The 15,589-nt window shown below is 39.9% G+C and overlaps 1 protein-coding gene across 2 annotated transcripts in view; it reads right to left on the bottom strand.

The window, feature by feature from the left end:
- FHOD3 (formin homology 2 domain containing 3) overlaps positions 1–15,589 on the bottom strand; it is a 433,451-nt gene that overhangs the window by 96,163 nt on the left and 321,699 nt on the right. For both annotated transcript variants that reach the window (XM_068396058.1, XM_068396059.1), the window contains 3 exons: positions 12,085–12,186; positions 9,388–9,765; positions 5,723–5,848 (listed from right to left, as the gene is read on the bottom strand). In XM_068396058.1, coding sequence (XP_068252159.1) covers positions 5,723–5,848; positions 9,388–9,765; positions 12,085–12,186 — 606 coding nt within the window. The remainder of the gene's footprint in view (positions 1–5,722; positions 5,849–9,387; positions 9,766–12,084; positions 12,187–15,589) is intronic.

The following is a 15,589-nucleotide window of genomic DNA, read 5'->3' as shown; positions in this document are numbered from 1 at the left end:
AACTACTGACTAATGCTGCCTTTGAGAATGAAACTTGAGAATGACCAAGAGAAGAACTGACTAACGTTAGACTTTTAATTGGCCTGAGGGGCGACATAAAATAAAGCTACAGTTTGGCAGAGCCGTGCAGAGCCAGGGCAATGCACAGGGACTTTCTACATGAACGCTCCTCTTGCAGCCTGACATGAACAGGTTTTACCTTGTGTTTCTCTCTTTCTCCAACCTGTGGCTTCTCATCCTCACATGAGTCACAAATCACCTGGAAGTGGCTTGCAGAGCTCCCCGCCCTGTAGATCCAGGCTAAGGTATGTGTACCCTGAGCATCAGCACAGTGGGTACCCGGGGGTGACCGGTGCCCTCCACTGCGTGTTCAGCCAGCAAGACGTTGTTGTACTCTGAAACCGTAACCCAGCTCATGCTTTCTGTTTAAACATATGACCCATGATGAAGCCTACAAAGCTGCAATCAAGAATACTGCTTATTCTTGATTATACAGTATAAGCCACTGCTGCTTCCCAAATTGTAAATCATCAAGTAATTCCTAAAGTCGCTTTTCCTCTTAAATTCTCAGCAATAAAGTTGAGGCTTTTGCCCTGGGCCACTATTATCAACTACCAAGCTATCCTTTCCTCATTATGTTATTCAGAGTGAAAGATGTCCTTGGCATTTACCACAAGAAAAAATAGCCAAGGTCTCTGGTCTGAGAGCCCAGAAGTACGTACTAAGACACACAGAAGATGGCAGAAGCAGAAAGAACAGAAACAAGGAAAGAGGAGCTGTTCTTGGAAGTGCAGAAGCTTTGTAGGCTGTATAGTGGGTTTTGTTTCATAGGTTTCTTGTTTATCCTTAGTGCTTAACAGCTGGAGTAAGGTAACTCCAGAGTGCAGATTAGTGATAGATGGCTAATGAAAAAAAAAAGAAAAGAAAAAAAGAGAACCTGCCAAGAGGCTTCATCCAGCAGCACCTCCCTGGTGTTGTCAATTACAGGGACCTTAGTAGAAAGTCTAACTGAAAAGCTGTTCAGCATTCTCAAGCAGTTTTTTTGTTTTGTTTTGCTTTTAAGAGACACAAATTTGAAAAAAGCACCAGATTGCCAGAAAAATCACTGTTTCAGGCACCTGGAGTGGGACTAAAACTCAAAAGAAGAGTATTTGCAGACTTTTGCTGCATTTCATGTTTACGCTTCAGGTACGGTGTTTAAAGTGTCTTTAAAAGCAGAGGAGAAAAAAATCACCTATAATCTAGTCATGCTAAGCTCAGTGTCTGTGTGCACCTGTTGTAGAAATAAACGCTTGAAGGTACATTTCCTTTAAAAGATATATAAGAACATGGAGATGAACACTCAACATTCAAAGGCCCTGAACCATGGGAGCCCAAGGTAACGAACTGCTGTAGATCATAAAGCGAGTAAGACAGAAAGCAGGTTAAAGGATGTGAAACATGTTTTGTTTTTCTTAAGTCTATTTTCTAATGGTCTGGAAAAATTGGAGAGTGCATCAAACAGGAATAATTTGCAAACACCACGGCAGGCCCTTACCAAGCTTGGAGATTTGGAGGAACCTCATAGGGAACAGCCAGAGGTGGAGACTAAGCTCATGCTGACTGGCCAAGAGGATCCAGAAGGGCAGGTTTGCAAGCTGAAATTTCTGGCACTCGATTTAACAGATAGAGGCAAGAGAATGGCAACCATGAACTCCTGCTCTCTCGGTACACAGTGCCCTGAGAAGGCTTTTTGAGCTAGGCTAACTGCACTACTGTTTGTCTATCAAGCCCACTGGGAACCGTCTCCTGGCAAATGCATCAGAAGAAACCTACCTTGGCAAATGCACCGGCAGGAAACAAAGGATACTTTTCTGGCAATGAAATGAATTAAAGCTGGTGTCGAGTTCAGAAGCTCTTGCCTTAGAAGCTAGACTCCTTCAGGGTCTTGTTTAACTATGGCCATGACCAACAACGTATACACTTTACCACCAAAAACACACTATGAAGGGGTGTGAAGCTTTGCAAGTAATGAGTTTGCTGTCCAGCTACAGACTCCAGGCTGCAGCTTTCAATTTCAGTGAGCATCTTAGATTCAAAGTCTGAGGAGGCAATCTTTGCTTAAACAGAAATATCCTAGGTGAGCACAAGGCATGGAAATATAGGAGAGTCTTACAACACCTTCTTCCTCCTGGCAAGGCGGCAACTCAGAGGTACAGAAAAATGCTCTTCTCCCTGGCGTGCTCCAGCCATGCCTTGCTCTTCCCCTTTGTTAGTAAAATTTATGAGGTTAAGAAATTGAGATCGATAAATTTATTTTTTCCTTTGGGAACAGGGGAGAGAGTTAATTAGTGATTTAAGTTGTGAATAGTGGGAACAGTACATTTATGGAGCAAAGCAGTCTTCGGCAGCTGAAAACAGGAGGACTGGGTTATACTTTTGCATTAGGAGCGACTTTCACAAGCCAAGAAGTATGAGAGAACCAATATATCCTTTCTTTTCACCCAATGAAGGGCTGAACAGAAAGCGCCCTGCAATTTGCCCTCCTTCAGCAGAATTCCGATGGCTGCAATATGGACTTCAGAAGCATGGCTCTCCACAGGGGACCCAGAGAAATGAGAGAGAACAACAGTATTGCAAAAAGTTGGCACAAGGCTGCAGCTGAATTTAGAAACTGAGAAACAGTCAAGTAAGCCTTTTCTTCCACAGTACAATCAGAAATATATACATTATGTGGATTTCAAAGAACAAAATCTAGTTACTTTTGCACTGAATTATACTGCTCTTTCAGATTCCCTACTGATCTTAGCCAAGGAGGGTTTTAAAAGTACGAATGTCAAAATGTCAACCACACTGCTTCTTTCCACCTAAGTTGTAGCTCTTTTTTACATAAGCAAAATGCAGCCAAGGGTTTGAAAGGCATGTCAGGGTAGCTGAATGAAGCATGAATCATTTCGCTGGGCACTGCTCTAAATGCTGCTTCTTCCTTCCTCCTCATTCTTGAAGGTCAGATAAACAGTACCAGGAACTGCATCTGAAGCTCTTTTCTGCATGATGAAAGACAGGAATCTTTCCGTGGAGGCTTTGGATAACTGTAATTGTAAGCTGAAAGCAGAAAACTCACCTTGGAGCTAACCATAGCTATGCATCTGCTTCTTATCAAGTGTCTTCCTCTCCCTCCCTCATCCTTTACCTTTTCTTTGTGTTTGAATCCGTGTAAATTTTTACCATCAGAAGGTAGGAAATCATGTTTACATAATACAAGGCAAACACCATTGACAGAAAACTGTGAGAATTTTCACTATACTTTCCACTTACTAAGTAGCGCCAAGCATTGTGTCATGCACTGCACAGCCTACTCTCCAGTGAGCAAACTTCTATCCATTCATCTCTATGTGGGCGTTTCTGCAACACAAATCTTTCAGGTAAATTAAACAGAAGAAGGCTTCTGCCCTTCTTAAAAGCAGTCATGCCATTAGAGACTGCTGAACTACACATGTGCAATATATTGGTAGTAGCAGTGCACTCACAAAGAACAGACTTGATGCAAAATGGCATCTGAACCTGTAAATTTAATTATGCTACAAGAAATAACTGCATCTATTCTGCAGGCAACGTGCAGCTGTGGCATACACACATTTTTCACACTTCTCAGAGACCAATATACCAAAAGCATCAGGCTGTAACATCCCTCAAAAATAAGAATGCAGAAATCCTGGTGAGTTCAACTACCATGAATAGCAAGGTGCAAATTTAAACAAGAGAAGCGAGATTTTTATCATGCGAGGTGGAAAGCGGTAAACGTAACCTGAAGGAAAGACAGAGATGCAACTCCAAGCACTGTGCTCAGACACTTCAAACACGTAAGAGAGATCTGATAGTTGAAGGCAGAGCACCTTCCAGTTTCACAGAGAAAAACAGAATGACATGTAATGGCTGGAAGATCCTGCTAGACAAACCAGCCTCCAAATAATGAAATATTTTCCTAGAACTGATGATAAATACTGGAATGTTTTCCAGCAGAAGTCATGCGCTGCCACTTGAAAACATGTGAAGGTACAGGGGGCTTCCATTTAGCTTCTGTGAGACTCATTACAGGTCACAACAGATGACTACAGAGCTTCCCTCTGGCCTGACTTTCCATGAATCTGTGGATTTTACAGCTTCATCCTGTGGGGCCAAGGCATTTTGGCTCCAAACCAGCAATGCACTTATGTGCATGCTGCAATGAAAACTTGCTTCCTTTACTGGAGCAGGGTGAGAATGATCAACCTCTTGCGGGACAGGCCCAATGATCTTTAGCCATCTCAGCATTTGACCACTTTGGGGTTTCTTTGCTTCAGTAGCAACCAGAAGCTTCCAACAAGAGGGGCTTAGAAAGCTGAAACTTCAAAAGCAATGGGATACTTTTAATTCTTGCTTATCTTGCATCTATTCTGCTAAGGTAAAAGGGGGTGAAAATGATGGTTTAGAGTTTTTATTATGGTTTCATTCGGCAATAATTTAATTCAGATTAGGAAAGACAAATCAAGGCAAATTACTCTAGGAAGATGAGCAAATGAGAAACAATGCCTTTCTCCAAAAATAATGAAATTACTTGGAAAAAAGGACTAAATCAATACCTCAGGGCTAGAAATACATGCATGCTGGAAAAACCTAACTTGAACCATTCTGAGTAGTAGACTGGAAAGGATGTGAGGCATCAGGTAGGTTCAAACATATATACATGTATTTCTGTACACATACAGAAATACTAAAAATAATCATTATTAAAAATCAATTGGAATATAGACAAAGGATCCTGAAAAAGCCTTCAGTTCAAAAAAGGGATGGGAGATGGAATTTTTACAAAATAGAGGCCAATCTGGCAACAAACAATCCAAAGCCTACCTGGCCTAATTGGAAATTATTGAATTGAATTATATTAAATTATTTAGTTAAGTAAAAACTTCTACATTTTCTCCTTAAACTCAGCATGACATCCTATGAAGCTGCCATTTACTTTCAGGTTGTAATAGTCTGTTAATTTCTGGTGGTCCAAATCTCTTGCCAAGAAGAATTTCTTTCATGTATCCATAACATTTTCCTATCTTTTTTTCTTTCCCTAGGACCTTACATAATTCAAAAGAGTATTTTGATTGTTCAAAATACTACTTTTTTTAGTTGCTGGTGTGGGCTTTATTTCCTTGTTTGTTTTTTTTTTTTTTTTTTAAGTGAGCCGATAACTGGTAGGTTATATGAGTTTCCTTTACGTACAGCAAGGAACTTTTTGCCCTTGATGAAATACAATGAGATGTATCATGTATTTTCAAGGCAGGACAAAGCTATGGCCTAGGAAAGTCTGAGCTAAGAACATTTCCAAGATTTTATAGTTGATCTAAGATGACTGAAGTGAAAATAGAGCTGTCTGAATTTATTTTAAAAAAGGGAAAGAAATAAAATGTGCTTTAATTCATCTTTTAATACTTAAAACAGCATATGAGTGAAGCAACTCTGTTTTATCCATTTAAGCGGAAGCAGAAGAAGTGGGATGGAAATACATCCAGCCCTTAACACCAAGTCAGAGAAAGGCTTGAGAATGAGTGGGAAATGAACACGTCTAGATTTTTGTACATTCTCTTTCCAACGTTAGAAAAGATCAGGCTACAAGATATTTCCAGTACCCATTCAGAACAGCTTACATTTATCTCCTTCGTCCTCTCTGTAAAGGAACTGTCATCAAAACACTGATGAATTTACAAACCTGTCAGATTTGGTCTCTTGAGGCGGCGAGAGAGTTGTCCCATAACGAGAAGTGGGTGTCGTAGGGGCACTCACACCAGGGTAAGGTCGTGGCGAAGAGTAAGAGCTGCTGCTGTAGCTATTGTATCTGTAGTAACGGGAAGGGAAGTAGGAGAAAGGGAGAGGCAGAAAGAATACGTTAGCAAGTAAGCACGCAACAGTAAATCCTCTTATTTAGGGGGTGGCGGTGATCCCATACCCCAGGACTTCTCAAACATCCATCTTCTGAAAATACTCCTCTAATCCCAGCTTCAAAATATGCAACCTACAATCTCGTTTTAATATCAACCATGTTATGGACATACTTGATTCAAATAGTGAGCTATTAGTATGGAAACCAATGAGATATTAGAATGGTCCTCCCAAGTGTCAACTTGGAGCAGGAATACTTAAAATTACCACTCAGTTACTCAAATTTATTAGCTTGTTTGGGAGCCGATAGCCAGCCATTAGAAAAGGGATCAAACCGGTCCCAGTCAGCATATTCATATCTAGTGAAATTAAGGAAACAGCAGCGTTCCCAAGACATGATCTGAACATGAATGTCCACGATTTGCGAATGTTTGCATTATAAATGAAAAGCATCCACATTCTTTTCAATTAAAGCAGGTGGTATTTTCTTTCCCCTCCCCCAACAAAAATCATAGCTTATGTGCCTTTTCTTACAATATCTGTAAAAAATTATCACAATGGTTAAAAAAGACATGGCTCTGGAAGCATGGCTTTAGGAGTTTCTACCATTCCCTCCATTAAAAAAAAAAAACAAAAGCTTGACTTAAACATAAGCTTGCTGATCAAAGAGAAATTGTTTCCAGGGCTCCTGGAATGGCCACCTCCCCAGAGTCCCTTGTACCACTGTTTTCATCCTGGCTCATGTACTGAATAGAAAAGGCAGTTGTGTTGCTTTGCTGTGCCTTTTAACCATCATACTTAAACAGTTGCATGTCAAGGAGAGATGCTAATTTGGGAAAACATTAACATGTCTGTTCACAGATGATATCATTTTCCCACGTGGAAAGTGCATGATGCTCTGCAGGTGAGTAGTCCGCAAGGCCAACTCATCCAAATGACAAAATTCACTTCAGGAAAAAGGGCAACAACATTTTCCTTATTATAATTCATAAGATATAATATACCCTCCTTCACCATATCTTTTCTCTGCTGCTTCTTCTCCCACACATATCAGCACTCAGTAATTTCACTCAGCAATTTTCTTTGAAAAGGCTGGTTGGTTTCCTTCAGCTCCATTTAGCACACTCATCTAGCCATGCAAAATTTCATTCAGAGTTTCAACCTTCATTCCTTGGGGTACAACAGCATTGCTGCCTGCCTAGGCCCGTGTTAAAATGAGAATCTATTTCAGTTAGGGGTTTTTATAATGGAAGGGATCATGCTTTAGAGAACATGCCCCCTTTGGCAACCATTCCAAGTTTATGTTTTAGAAAACACCCCACCACCACCAGCTATTTTTGAGACACCATGCTGACTGCCCAGGAACAGGGGGATAATTTTGGAAAAAAAATGCTGACGTACATGTTTCTGAGCTACAAAAGGAATTTTGCAGAATGGGAAATAATTGCCTTCCTGACATTCCTGCCCTAGAAGAAAACTAACTAGAAACTAGAGACAGTGGCCCACTGGAGGGCTGTGTAGCTGGGCAGTGCGGGGTTTCCCTGGTAGCACAGACCTGGTAAGGGTCTTCTCTCTAGCAGGCTCAGCTCAAAAAATGTTCTGCCTGCGCCTGTACTGAGTAAGCAATGAGAAAATTCTGTTGTCCTGCGAACAACTCAGAGCTCATTCGGTGTGTTCCTGACACTAACAGAAACCTCCATTTCCATTTCAATCAACTGAAAGAAGATCTTCTTATCAACCATTACAGTTGCTTTTCTTCTCCTCTGCCTCATGAAAAAGCTGACACAGCACAGTATCCTTTTTCAGACCAAGGAATTTCAATTAGTCCAAAGATAACTCTCATTAAAATGGAGAAAACACACCTTCTATGGACTCAGACCTAAAAGTATTAACAAAATCAAATTCGGAGGCACTGGCCTGGACACGGCATCCCTATATATCAAATTTAGAGGGAGACAGAGATGCTGGAAGAGTAGTAAGGCAAAAGCAGCATACCAGGGTAAGTCTGTATCCTGTACCCAATGTTTATCTTTCTAACCTTCCTGTGGTGGCTATTACTTCCATTTCCCCTTCTTGTCTCCTATACCAATGTAGATGCAATGGCCTTGTCCCAGAAGCCTTCACTCTGAAGAAACCCCAGTCATCCAGACACTTACCTCTTTTATGAACACATTACTGCCCAAATCATGCAAGCTTTGCCCTCCTTTTTCTCCAGACAAACCCAGCACAATCCTCCCCAGACCATGCCCTTGATCCTATCTGGTAACTAGAAGTGCAAGGACAGTCAGAGGAAAAAAAATCACTGCAGGAATATTAAATATTGCACGAACAGGAGGTATTTAGGAACCTACTCTCTAAAAAGTATAACTCTAACAGCAGCAGCAATGAGAAGAGCAATAAATGAGTGTGAGAGGCCTAAAGGAAAATTGCATCTATACAGGAAAACGTAAATTCAGAGGGACCCCAGTGTTCAAGCTGCACGTAAAGAAAGACATGTGAACTAAGTCCCTTTTCAACAGCTACTTGGATTTACAGGCTTTTCAGCGAAATGAAAAAGCAACAAAAACCACCCACCTATTAGAAGAGAAAGATCAAAAATTAAAAGGATCAAAGGAATAACAATATTTGTTCACATGCAGAAATTCAGAAGGACTGCTGGAGAAAGGAAGAAATAAATCTGCTCACAATATACGTGTACATTTTCAGCACCTAATCCGAAGAACACTGACCATTGGGAGAAACAGTTAAAAATCATCAACTTCTTTTCAAGGTGATTCTCTAGCATTGTTTTTAATGCTACCTATTGTCAATCTGTTTTACTTGAAAACAGATTGAGACAAAACAACTTCTTTTTGTTTTTAAATGGGTGGGATGGGGAAATTAAAAATTAAAATCAAAAACTAAGAGACATGCATGAGGAACAACTGAACTGAGCAGATGTTGTGGAGGGAAAACTGTCTATTTTGAGTGCTATATTCTCTTTATAGGGTTTAATCTAATTCTGCTATTACAAGCACGAGTTAAAATTGCACAACAGGGATATGCACTGTAATCTAACAACAAATTCGGGATTTGGCAGTTCAGTCTTTGAAGCCAGGATTTCACCCCTGAGCTGATCTGATTGCCCTTGGTTTTATAGCAGAAGAGCTCCATTAATTTTCATGAAATCATGTCTGCAAATTACCTTGTTGTCAATGAGAGCAAAATAGTGCTCCTTTCTGTGATATCCCAAATCACAGGTTCTTTATCTACTGCTGTATAGAGGAGGCCAGGATACTTATTAACTATAGACTTTGAAGAGGAGTAAGATGAAATGAAGGCAACAAAGGCAAGGGGAGAATATCAATCAAATCAAAATACAGGCTTACAGGACTAAAACTAATACAGTATGTTCTGGAAATAATACAACAGAGAGAGTGCATTATTACCACTATAAAACTCTTGAAAGGTGTTATTCATTTATCCAAACATTAATGTCAACTGTATAAAATCTACCTGTTTTCCCTCATCACCTCTGCTTCCTTTTCCTTCACAGATGCTGGAGACTCTTCAAAGTCGTATGAGAAGAGGTGAAAAGGAGTATGTGGCACATAAGGTAATTTCTCCACCGTTGGAGACACCTTTGGAGTAATGGATGCTGATGAATTTTGGGAAGAGCTTAGCAATGCTGCTGCAGGTGAAGATGGTGATGAAAGGACAGAATTATGATGAGAGACAGATGAGTCAGGCACAGAAGAGGAGCTGCTAGAAGAGCTCTTTGCTCTAGAGCAGGAGAGAGGCCTCTCAGCTGGAGAAATGGCACTGGAGACGACTGAAGAATCAGAACATCGTGAAAGGTTTTCATTCACAGCCTCCTGCGCACCTGGGACCCCACTGCAGGAGGAAAACGTCATGAGAAAAGGAAGGGAAGGAGAGAAAAATGGGGAAAAGAGAGATCAACAGATAGTACTGCTTGGAGGGAAAAAAAATAAAGTCAAGGAGAGTCAGACAAACAAAAACTCCCCAAATTTAGACAATCATAATCTCTTTTTAAATGAAGTAAGAGAATTCACATCTTTGTATCCCAGTGGGATTCTTCTTGGGGTTGGAAATACTGAAGAATGGAAGTGACTTGGCTTAAAGGAAAGGAAGGGATTTAACCCATAGACTTAGAACTAATTTTCATGAACCGTTTCACAACCATATTCTGAACAGTTTTCAATTATTTCAAGTTAGGTTGTAAGCATTGTCCGAGCAGTACAAAGCAGTCTCAACATGCTGGGTAACACGGTCCACAGAGTATAGGTGCTTCAAGATACAATCTGCATGACTGCTTCTTGAAGGCCAGATATCTGATTATAATCCTCCCTGGTGATCTGGTATTTTTACTAAAAACGTTCATCCACCAAAGATGGAAATAAAAAATACTCAATCAGCACGGTTCTGTCAAAATTAAGGTTTAGAATGATTTCAAAAGCAATACCTTACCAGATAATTTGTCTAGGTATGAAGGCACTAATTTCTCTGAGTGTCAGCATCCTGTGTTGGTGTTAGAGATTTGCAGAGTTGCATCAAGTGCAACAGAAAACACATCTGCTTTGCTCTAATGAAGGCAGGTGTTGGTGAGTGACAGAAGTAGCAAGGTAGGTGAAAAGCCATGGGATCTGCATGCCAGGTTATCTGTTTTCACTAGTATCTCTAGCATAAACACTGTGCAGGGACTTTGGGATGGATTACTTGGCAGGTGGCTGATTTCATTCTCCTGAGACCACCTCTGCAATCCACCTACAGGCATGCAAGGCATGGCCCATATCTGAGGAGTGTGGGTTTGGCACAGAGTGTGCAACAAAAGCATAATACATGTTATATATGTTAGGATATTATGAAGTTAATCATCAGGTATATGCCAGGTCATCATTCTCATAACAGAAGCACAGTGGGCAATTTGGAAACCTTCATCCATTGCAGCTGCTGTGCATGACAGGAGTCACTGAAGCCAGGCTAGTCCTACCCATCCTGACAGCACCTAACACAAATGGCCAGGGTACAGATCACTTTTGTTATGCTACAGTGACAGTGAAAGGAGGTAGTTAGAAAAGTCATGGAAATATCACTCAGTTATCTCAAAGTGACTATTACTTTAAAAGACTGATGACATAAAAGCACATCATGCCCTGTACGTGGCTTTTTCTCATTTGTTTAAGAGTATTTTAGTATATTCATGCGATTTACTAATAACTTGTGTCTTAGCTTTGACTTTTAAGAATTAGATTTGAGGAAATTATCACTTAATTTTGAAATTTCAGGCAGTCATTGGCAAGATTCGCAGACTGGAAGATATTAATAACAACAGTACAGTATTTTCTTTGGAATTTACACATTAAACAGTTCCCTTTCTTCCTTCCATGCTGTATATCATCTGCATGAATGTGGTTTATTTAAAAAAAAATCCAATCTCATTTGCCGAGTTGCAAAGCCAAACAATTTAACCTAAATCAAATAGCTGTCTGGAAAGAAGAACATATTTTCTTTCTTCCAATTTGCTAGGATACAGTTGCCAGATGCCAAATCCACATATACCTCAGAAATAAGTGGAAAATTTTACATGAGAATATTGCTTTGATAGGTGGTTTGTTTATATCCATATATACACAGATGGGCAGGTATGTATAAAATGATATATATCTATCAGCTCTGCCTCTAAGTAGTTCTGTCCTATTAAAACATGAACAAAATTGACAGAAATCATAGGCAGCATTCAAAAAATGTCCACCTTCTTCATAGCGATAGATATTGCTAATAAGGTTGTATCATGAAAACAGGGATGAAAACCTAAGAAACCAAGCAACATCCTAACTCAGCGAAGCACTGCAACATTTCACCATTGCCTTAAGTAAAAAGATAAACCTAAGCCATGCTTAGAAGTTATCCCTTCTGCTAAATCTTTTAAGATTTGTGAGTGTTACTCATTTTGTACAAAGGCAGGGAGTGCAAACAGTTCTTGGTGCATTGAGCCTGCATAATTAAATGTATTTCCATTAACATACACACACACCAACAAAACTTTTAAATGCAAAAGGATTTCCTTGGGGAGTGGCTTTAACAGGTGATCTAGGAATGTGAGTGAAAAGGCAGATGCTGCTGCACACTGTGCTCGTGAGTTCATGCCAGAGGTGGAGGAAAAGGTGGAGGGATGACACTGAATCCCGGTACCTGGCTTTGACCTGCCTACTGGCCTCTTCCTCCCCCTCATCCTCAGTATTGGGCTCTGTGACTGGCTGTTCTTCTTCCTCCTCTTCATACTCTTCATCCTCTCTGAGGTCAGACCAAGGAAAGAGGCATGCAGTGGGATGGAAAGAGAAGATGGAAGAGAAAACGATCTGAGTCCCCAGAAAAAGACATGCAATGAAGTTAGAAATGGAAGGAAAACATGGAGGGGAGTTACGGCCCCGCTATGTTAGACAAACAGCCACTTAAAACTTCCTGCTCAGTATGTGTTGGCGCAAGGGTAGCTACCAATACAAAAATTTTATCCTCTTCCCTGTTTACATTTTATCTATTAATTTTTAAGACCCCCAAAATGCCACGTTTTTTTCTCGAGCTTGGCCTTCCATTTGCTGCTGCTCTACCTGCAGAGGCGTTAGTGGAAAACATTCATGACAATACCAATGTTCAACTCGTTAGCCATTAAGCTGTGTCTGTTTGGCCTAAAGGGCAGTTCACGCTGTGCTGGCATGGGACAGCTGGCACTGGACATCACGCTTTCTAAATTAACACAAATAAAACATTCCTGTTAAGCAGCCGATAGCTCAACTGGAAAACAGAACAGGATGAACCATTAAGTTAGAAACAACAGAGAGACCAAATCAGTTCAGGACTATTTGCAAATAGCAATATTTAAGTTGTTGGATGCCAGTACATGAACTATTTCAGTAAAGAGTCATTAGTATGGTCAAAACAGGCTTCAGTTCAGCAGTAATTCTGGCAGAGGAGAATTGTAAGTCACACATAACGCCTCCATAACCTACAAACCACTTAAGTAAAAAAGAAAACTATATTAAACAAAATAAAAAAGGCTACACTGTCTGCCTCCTCTCCCTCCCATTTATGCCCTTCCTCCTCAAACCAACAGACTTGTGAAAGATTTAGAAAATATTATCTCTTTGGACTTCTTTTGCATTTGTAGGTGATCCAGTTCTCCGCTTGATTTAATGATGAATACCATTAGGTTATGTTCCATGCAAAAAGTAAAACATAGAAACAGTAATAAAGTTTGTAAGCACACATATTCCTTGCATTTTCCTGAAAGCTGGTTTCTTTTCTCTGATTCTGAAGGGATGCTCTGTGCAATTTTCTCCATTTAGAATTAGTTTCCATGTCATAAGAATAATGAATATTTACAAGGTGAGATCATGAACTCAGTGAGTGCAATGCAAAAGGTCAATTCAAAATTTGTTGCATTTGTATGGAGTTAGTTATAGAATAATCAGGAAAATGGCAGCACCTGGAACTTTTCCAATACTCTGGCAAACATCTATAAGGTAGACACTTTCAACCATTCCTAAGGTATCATAGTGACATAACCATCTCAGTTGTCATCCCTCCATTTCCTTGTCTCCTCCACAAACAAGTATCTCCCCTATAGAGACACATCTCAACTTCCACACACGTATACATTGGTATACTAAAAAAAAAAAACAAAACCAAAATGGAGTTGACCAGTGAGCACTCGTATCATCCCTTCTCCTTACTAGTGACCAGCTCAATACTAGCTTTGCTATTATCTCCTGTGAAGGGCAAATGTCTGCATCTGCCAGTCCTACAGCAATCACATTTGGGAAATAACTCATGAAGCTCTGTGAGATCACGGTTCTCTGAAAAGAACACAATTCTTCCTATAATGCTGATAGCACAGCTATTGCTAATACAAAGAAGAGCTGCCTTGTTATTACTATATTTTAAGCTCCCACCAGGTTTCCAGATCGATGATGTCATATTCCTTGCTCTCCTCAACTGTCTCAAAATGCCCAAAATTGTAACTGAAATACTCATCAGATGTGGTGGATCTCATGAATTTGAAAGGGTTCTTTGAGAGTTTATTCGTTCACAGGAGTGCATGGTAGTAAGGACAGGAGTTATACAATATGGGTTGAACTGGGAACCACGGGAGTTATATTTGCACTGAATGGAAAGAGAAGGTGAGAAGAAAAAAGCATCCAGAACTGAGAGGGTTAGCTTATGGTTAAGGATCACTTCATAACACAGGGTCATCAGGTCCCTAAACAAACATTTGCCAGGCAAGCGACACATCACGGGTATTTTCCGTGAGATCTCATCATCCTGTCTTTACATCTTGTGTCTATAACCCTGAACCTACCATTTAAAGTCTTGATACCAAGTCTTTTATTTACCAGAAGTGAAAGCTGTGCCCTTCCCCACCATTCAGAATTTTTGTAATCACGACTTATCAGAATAGGATATTTAATTGCTATCCAGAGGACCAAAACTACTTTTACCCTACAGCCTATTTCCCTAGGGCCAGCCAAAGTTTGGAACTAAATAACGACTTAGTATTCTAATTTTAGGCACCTGGCTTTTGAAAATGCTAAGCTTCTGTAGAGAAAGTGTACAACTGTCAAGTGAACCATTTATTTAATACTACAGGTGAGCAGTAATCAATTAAAATACAGTCATCTGGGTTTCTTACTGCTTTGTAAAGCATCATCCTAAACCATTATTGGGAAAATCTGATTCCCATACAACTAGCTTAATTATAAATACGAAAACACCCTAAATTAAGACTATATATAATAGTCTTCATAAAATTAGGATATATGACCAGTCCCTCAAAAACATTTACTGCACCTTACCCTGGAAGGACAAGTTGTCCAAAAAAAAATCCTGAAAATCAAGCAGCTTTTAGAATTACAACAGAAATGTCCATATAAGCTCAGGTTAACAACTGAAAAACATACCGACAAAGGGAACTGTGATATCTCAATTTCCAGAGCCATCAATGATGTATTTTCCATAAGCACTAGCATTTACTTAAAAACATGATTAAAACAGAAATAGCTCTTCAGAATATATATAAGCTAGCTATGCTTAAAGGACCTTAGCTTCTTACATACATGCTTCTTTCAGGTAAGCTGTGCAATACATCCATGTGTTGAAGGCTAAGTTATAAAACAGGTAATTAATGTCACCTTTAAGTCAGTTACTGAACTGAAAACCATTAGCACATAAAAACCAGTTTGGGACTTGTGAGGTTTTGGTTTCGGTCTACAGATAGAGAAACACTCCTGCCTACAATGAAAAACAGAACTTAGACCAGGAGGTGATATGACCTACATGGAGCTGAAGGGAACGTTTAACCCCTGTCCTCCTTCATGATGGAGGACATCCATCTATTAATAATGTCGAATGAAGGAAACGAACTATTAATAATGTCACATGAAGGAAATACTCTGTCTGCTGTGATGTTTATCTGCAAGTTTGTCTCAGGAAGCAAAAAGTCAAGACCCCGCTTCTTAGATGTTATGACTTGCTGTACTCTAAAGGAGTAGATCAAGAGTAAAAGTCCCTTAATTTGTACATTATTTGAGAATATCATATTTCAAAAGAAATATGCATATACAGCAACTCTGTGTGGCACACTTGTTTTTACAGCTTATAATCAGACATTAACACATCCCTGATGGGTACTGTTTCCAAGCTG

The sequence above is a fragment of the Nyctibius grandis genome, chromosome 3 (assembly GCF_013368605.1).
Source record: "Nyctibius grandis isolate bNycGra1 chromosome 3, bNycGra1.pri, whole genome shotgun sequence".
Lineage (NCBI taxonomy): Eukaryota > Metazoa > Chordata > Aves > Nyctibiiformes > Nyctibiidae > Nyctibius > Nyctibius grandis.
This window is presented reverse-complemented; position numbering and strand designations above follow the sequence as displayed.